A 7,226-nucleotide genomic window follows, 5' to 3' on the forward strand; every position below is an offset into this window, starting at 1 on the left:
ACAAGCTAGGCGCTACAAATTGCAAAGCAACGCAGCGACGCCCAAAGAAACAGCAGCCGCGAAGCGGCGCACGTGCGCGCCGTAAGCCCCTGACATTAACCATCCAAACGGCGGCGCATCCCTGTGGCGGCGGCCCACTTGGCCGCAACAACTTGCCTCTCCCTCTGCGCTCGCTCTAGGCCTCCCCTTCCAGCCTTCTCGGTGCCAATTGTGGACGCCGAGATGGAACCCAAAAGCGCATCACCACCCCTCCTCCGACCTCCGTCAACCACCCCCTGCGCCCGGCCCACCGCACCTCCTCCCACTGCCACATGGCCCCACCTCCCCTCCCGAACCCGCCGGCCTACGCTGCGCCCCCTGGACCCGGCCCACCCGCTGTCCCGCCCCCAAGTTGACAGAATCATTTTCCCATCACCGCAGCAAACCGCTCGCCCGCACGCCGCCGCCTCTACCCCCTACCCACGGCGGCCGCGGCCCCGCACGAGGTGGGCCCCGCCTGTCGGTGGCGTGCGGGGGGTTGCGCGCGGCCGGTCCACCACGCGAAAGGCCGCCTCCATTCCTCCCCTCGCATCTCATCCCCGTCTCGCTCGAGCTCTCTCTCTCTCTCTGTTGGAGGCCACGGCCAGGCGAGGGATTCGGTTCACGAGCTCCTCCTCCTCCTCCTCTTCCTCAACCCCGCCCGCCGATCTTGCGACGCGCCGCCGCTAGCGGAGGTGAGGCCCGCTTCCTCTCCGCCTGAGGTTCCCCCTCCGGGCTCGAGCTCCCTGTCGCCTCCGCGCGTGGTTAGGATCGGGATTCGATTCTGTTTCGGCTGGGTTCCATCTAGCTGGAATTCGCGCGGGGGATTCAGCCATTCAGGTTCTGTGTTGTGTGGTTGCCTGGGCGTTGGCGCGTCGATGGAGCTGCGATTTGCTTAGGTTTAGATTGGCGGGTGTTCCTAGGGAGCGTGAAATCATCCGAGGCAGCATGCCCGGCTTGTGCTTTGTGTGTGTTTGTGGGGGGGGTGTTGGGGGGTGGGGGGGCACTTGGAGTGTTCTCAATTAGGTCGTGCTTCGAGTAGTGTTGTTTTAGATGTATAAAAATTTATCAGTGGTTTTGAGATTGCCTAGGAAGATTTTACACGTCGTGCATTTAGTTCTGATAGTATAGATACTAGCTGGCTTGCTGTAGTGCCATGACGAAGAATCAGAATATTGTCCGAGTAATAAACTTATTTGACCATCTAAAATATCAGGCTCTGTTTCCATGTTCTCCCCTGCTACTGTGGAAGGACTCTTAGCTGGTATCTTTCTACAGCCAGTGTTCCCGTACACGGCCGTTTAGCCCGTTTACACGCTACACAGTGCCTAGCCGTGTCCGTTTAATCATCCGTTTAGCCCGTTTAATGGCCGTTTAACCCATTTAATTGGCCGTTTAGTCCGAATAAAGAGCTAAACGGTAGGTGACCGACTGTTTAGCGTTTAGCGTTTAGGCAACATTGTCTACAGCTCAATTTGATTGAGAAATTCCATTGCCATTGGCAGATGCGGATTAATGAAAGTTTATGTGGTCAGAGATTTCTTGTTGTGACAAATATCATTGATTTTCATTTATTGCAGATGCAATAATCCTAAGCGAGAAGCATATTTCAATAGTCAATAGAAAGGGCATTGTTACACTGGAGGAACATTGTGTTGGTGGTTGCTGAATTTTGTGCACATTCGTAGATGGAGAGATTAAGCACCAACCAGCTCTACAGTTCTGGAGTTCCTGTAACTGTGCCAACATCCCTGCCTTCCATACCAGCCTCTCTGGAAGAGAGCTTCCCAAGGCTTCCGGATTCGCAGAATGTTTTGATAGAGAGAGAACTGAGGAGCACCCCAGTGCCACCTCATCAAAACACTGTTGCTCCTATCCGTGGTCAGTTTCACACCAGTACTGGATCTGTTGGGCCTTTATGTTCACCCCCGGCTGTAAGGTTCTCTTCGGTTTCAAACCCTGAGCAATACTCCAATCCCAGCCCTTATAATTCTCAAGCACCAAGTACTGCAAGTTCTTCAACGCTGAATTATGGATCACAATATGGAGGCTTTGAACCATCCTTGACCGATTTTCCTAGAGACGTTGGACCAACCTGGTGCCCTGATCCGGTTGATAGCATTCTTGGATACTCTGGTGATGTCCCTGGTGGGAATAATTTGACTGGGAGCACTTCTCTTGGAGCTTCAGATGATCTTACTAAGCAAACTGAATGGTGGACTGAACTTATGAATGATGATTGGAAGGACATTGTTGATAACCCAGCTTCTGCAGAAACTCAACAGGTAAACTTGGAAATGTGAACTAACATTTGTGCTAATTATTACCTAACTGTATGTATAGTTGGTTCATTGTGTTGTGATCCTTGTCAGCTAGTTGATGGTGCACCAACAAATCTGTGATCATATTGTTGAGGTTCTTAGAGTCAATATTTTTATCCACAACAAATTGTCATTTTTTGTTTATATTCTATTTGTGATACATAAATTAGTGTGCTTGGAACTCTTAAAGAGCTTAATTTCACTGCTCCTTGTCAATTCAGAAGAGTGGCAGCCACTATAAATTTTAAACAGCTTCACCTCAAGTGACCTGCAAGCCAAACAGTTTCTGCAAAATTTTTTATATTTTACTAACTTTGATTGTAAAGGATTTTCAATTGGATATCCTTACATCAAGTTAGTTTGACATCTAGAGTGTTCGCAAATGCTTGAATATGGATATAGCGATATGCATCACAAGATGAACTGGTGTCAGGAGCTGCCTGATATTTTTCATGGTTGCTTATGAGTTGTAACCAAGCAACAAGCATGCTGACTAAGCTGCATTTAGTGTTCATCTAAATAATCTCAAGTGATCTCAGCCAAGCTTGACTTGCCTATGCTCTAGTGGCTTGTGCTTGATTTTTGTATAATCTTCCATCTAGGAATTTTATAGGAAAATGAAGCAGGCTCCAGGTTTGCTGAGTTGAATTATTGTGTTTGCAAATGGCAAGAACAAATATGGCCAAGTTGCTTCGCTTTAATTGGCCTGTACCCTTTGCTGCCTTGCAGTTCATTTTTAACAATGGAACATACAGAATTTATAGAATTTGTTCAAGTTGACTGAAATTGATCTTGAAGGCATGCTCATTTTTGTACAACATTCAATTTCCAGTGAAAGCATCAATCTTGTCTTTGGCTAGGTCACTTTCTTTGCTAACCCGAACTGCCCTGTTCTCTTTGTTTATAATCTCTATGCGACTTTGTTCAGCTCTATATGTTTTAATTAGGATTGGGTGTCGCTTAATTTATGCTTCACATAGGTTGGACCACCTGCGCAATCATCCATCTCAGTTCACCAATCAGCTGCCCAACAAACAGTTTCATCTCAATCTGGAGAACCTATGGCAGTTGTGGCACCCTCACCCACTGGTGGCTCCAATACTGCCAAGGCACGCATGAGATGGACTCCTGAACTTCATGAGCGCTTTGTAGATGCTGTCAATCAACTTGGTGGCAGTGAAAGTGTGTATTGTTTGAAAACAACTTGTATCTCCCGTGATTATATATTTTCATTTTGACATTTCTCTTAAACTATCGCAGAAGCAACTCCTAAGGGTGTGTTGAAGCTGATGAAGGCAGACAATTTGACCATTTATCATGTAAAAAGTCACCTTCAGGTCTGATAGTTAGCTCTATTTCTGGTTATTACTGAAAATAGTAGAAAAGTTAATCATCTATCTGATTTTGATTTAACTTAATTTTTCAGAAGTACAGAACAGCTCGATATAGACCAGAATTATCTGAAGGTCTGACATGTTCAACTACCCATATGTTCTGTTTCTTTGTACTTCTTTCTGCAATTTTGAGGTTACCATGTTCATTGATATGAATTTTTCAGGCTCTTCAGAAAAGAAGGCGGCATCAAAAGAAGATATACCATCTATTGACCTGAAAGGGTAAGTGTGTAACTCACATGAAGCTGTTTAGTTTGTTTTGATGTTATGATGTCAATACAATGAATAAACTGATGCAGCTTGTGTTTTCCCTTATATAAAATGCCTAATCGGGAAGCTTGCTTACTATCACAATCATATTTTCAGCAGAAACATGAATGATGGCATTAAAAATTGTGTTGTTTGCAGGAACAAAACCACAAATAGTTTATAGATAAATTATTAAACATAAATGACATTTTGTTCGCGCTTCAATCTGGTGAAGTCACAACCATTTTCAATACTTTTTCCAAGCTGAATGTAAACAAATATTCATGAATTTCAGGTTCCTGCTCCCTTGTGAATGTGAACCTATGTTTTATATCTAGTTTCACAGATTTTACCTTGGATGTGCTTTATGTGGGTTTGACACATAACTGCATCTAATAAATAGTGCAGTCGCTGCAGTGTCCACAACAATAACAGTTGATTGGCCTCTCTTCCAACTGCTAGTCTCTGTTCTTGTTTACTGTTTTAACTTTCAGTCATGCAATACCTTGCAATTTTAGCCAAGTTGTATGGCCATCCTAAATCACTTGGTTGTTATGGGGTCCTGAACTTCGGTTCTTTTATTGTGCTACAATAGTTGCTTCTTTTTCTTCTTTTTTTTTTTGGAGCGTACAATAGTTGCTTCTTTTTTTTTTTTTTTTGAAGCGTACAATAGTTGCTTCTGATGAACAGGTGCAGTGTCCTCTGTAATTATGGTAATTTGACATTTGTTCCGTTGACATTGCCATTATTTTTCTTGTTTGTTGGTTTTTAGATAGGGAACATGTTACCATTCTAACCAAGTTATATGGCCATTCAAAATTACTTAGTTCTTGCTAGGGGTTCCTGAGCATTAGTTCTTTTATTGTGCTGCAGGAGCTTTGATCTCACTGAAGCACTTCGTCTCCAGTTAGAACTTCAAAAGCGGCTTCATGAACAGCTTGAGGTATTGTTATACTTTTAATGCTTTTGATGTCTGAAGGAGTGAGGGCCAGCAGGGTCTAAAATCTGTATGATTCAGAGCTGGTGGTAGATGCAGTTACTTTATTGTACCACTCTTTTGGATTGCAACTCGATTTTGCAATTCAAGGATGCCTGATTTTGAATCTAACTTTTACACGCAAAACAATTCTCCTGTCACTCTGCGGCAGTTTTGATTTACTTCAATTTTGAAATCCTACTGGTAATAGCAATGCCATCTTTGAAAATAATAGTTGATTTAGTATAGTGCAGTAAATTGTTATTTAGCCAAATTCTAGGAGTACATATATGCATAGTAACAGTGGTGAGGAAATTTAACCTCCATTTTCTTTTATGTGTGCATCTTTTTATAGGAAGAACTGATATATAGTAGTTGGTTCTTTGGGCGAAAAACCGTAAGCAGTAAGCACTATATGACAATGAGTTTTACATTTATACAGCTTCAAAATATTCTAGGTTTAGCAACGCTGGCTTATGCATCCCTGTTGGTAACCACTAACCAATTCACTACTTCATTTTCAAATTTGAGCTAGCAACAGTCCATTTTTTTCTGGTTCTTCCAGTGGGAGTAGTTCTGATGAAGCTGTGCGACAGCCTTGTGCAGGCTTATTGCACTTTTATGTTCCTGAAAAATGACTAGTAAGAAGGGATCTTACTTTGGATCTTGCTGAATTGTACCCTCATGTTTATTCTCTCCTTATCTTGGACTGCAGATTCAAAGAAGTTTGCAGCTAAGAATTGAGGAACAAGGGAAGTGCCTTCAGATGATGCTTGAGCAGCAGTGCATACCAGGGGCAGAAAAGGCGACTGATGCTTTAACCTCAGCAGAAGGATCAAAGATATCGTCTGAGGTTCCGGAATCTTCTACTGCGAAGGAAGTTCCAGAAACCAGTCAAAATGGACTAACCAAGCAAACAGGTATGCACATCTATGAAAGGCTTTCGCTTGTGGTGATACTAGTTTCATGGTCGCAAGGCCCAAATCACTGATGGTTCCGGCCTTTGGTTTCAGAATCAGGTGATACCCGATGAAGTTGCAAGCAGGTTCCTCCCCAGCGTTGCCATGAAATGGGTTTGATGATCTGACTGGTTGTTTTCAAGCTTAAGTCGTTTTTGTCCTTTGGAGGGAACAGATATGAACTTTGCAAAGCCTGGCCAAGTGCGTGTAACTAGCGTTAGTTGTACAGTACCCACCATCACGGTACCGATGAATCCCCGTGTTATGTGGATGATGTAGGGTTCAGAGGATAGCGCGAGCACAATTGTCAGGGGTTTGACATTCTTGCTTTTTCTCCTTTGTTAGGGATCCAGTCATCCAGTAGCATCTGGTAGCCATTTGATTATGGGCTAATCCAAGTATTTACAATAATATTCAGCACCTCCTCTCTTGTTTAGAACATGGCATGGTACCAAAAATATGATCAAGGATTCATTACCGTTGTACGAGAAACATGGGGTGCACTCTGTTCAGTCTCCATATCACCTGTTGGATGATCGCAGATTCGCAGTGGATGAGAGCAGAGGGTGAAAACAGCGAATAATATTTGGTTACTACGGGAAGCGGAACCATAATATACATGAACTCATATGAGGACAGAATCAAACATACGGCCATCTCTGTTTGAGTTTTTTGCTTTTGGCTTCTGGTTAAAAACCGAAAGCTGAAACAAAACAGCCAGCTTTTGAAATTGGTTTCTAAGCAAAAGTCGTATTGTATTAGAAGCCAAAAGTAGGTCTCGAGGTGCTTTTGCTAGCCTCTGTGGCTTGCTGTTTTGAGGGTATTACATGCACTATGCATTTATCCGTTCAAAAGCCAATCCACAAACACAGCTCTTCAAAGCTAGCATTTCTAGCATCCATAGAAGCCAGCTTTTGAAGAAAAAAAAATAATCAGTATTAGTTTAGCCAAAGTTACCTCTTGCTAGATTATCCTAGGACTAAGTCAAGTGTGAGTGACCTACCCTTGTGTCTCTGGTTCCAGCTTTTTTTATTTTTATATTTTTTTCGATTTTGAAGAAATATACAGTCGAATAAAAAATTTGCACAAATGGACTTATACCACCGGCTGAAACGGCGGTACGGTCCTTACCGCCGGTTGAAAAGGCGGTAAGGGACTGGCGCCGCCTATGCTGGTCCCTGCCGCCGTTTCAGCAGGCGGGAGAGCCCTACCGCCGTTTGAAATGGCGGTAAGGCCCTCACCTCCTTATCGCTGCCGCCGAAGCAGTGCGCGCGCGGATCGAGGAAGCCCTGCCGGTTGAAACGGCAGT

At 43.9% G+C, this 7,226-nt stretch overlaps 1 protein-coding gene across 2 annotated transcripts; it reads left to right on the forward strand.

Moving 5' to 3' along the window:
- The first annotated feature begins 493 nt into the window (after positions 1–493).
- On the forward strand, positions 494–6,409 carry LOC101773169 (protein PHOSPHATE STARVATION RESPONSE 2). 2 transcript variants are annotated; one of them, XM_004956028.4, is made up of 9 exons: positions 494–713; positions 1,599–2,303; positions 3,320–3,521; positions 3,600–3,676; positions 3,766–3,805; positions 3,907–3,955; positions 4,856–4,925; positions 5,674–5,878; positions 5,972–6,409. In XM_004956028.4, the coding sequence occupies exons 2-9, from the start codon at positions 1,707–1,709 to the stop codon at positions 5,989–5,991; spliced, it is 1,260 nt and encodes a 419-aa protein (XP_004956085.1). In that variant the 5' UTR covers positions 494–713; positions 1,599–1,706; the 3' UTR covers positions 5,992–6,409. The 2 variants fall into 2 exon arrangements, with proteins under 2 accessions (XP_004956085.1, XP_004956084.1); XM_004956027.4 differs by having other exon boundaries at positions 497–713; positions 3,898–3,955.
- The last annotated feature ends 817 nt before the right edge of the window (positions 6,410–7,226 follow it).

Source organism: Setaria italica, chromosome II (assembly GCF_000263155.2).
Source record: "Setaria italica strain Yugu1 chromosome II, Setaria_italica_v2.0, whole genome shotgun sequence".
In the NCBI taxonomy this organism is placed as follows: domain Eukaryota; kingdom Viridiplantae; phylum Streptophyta; class Magnoliopsida; order Poales; family Poaceae; genus Setaria; species Setaria italica.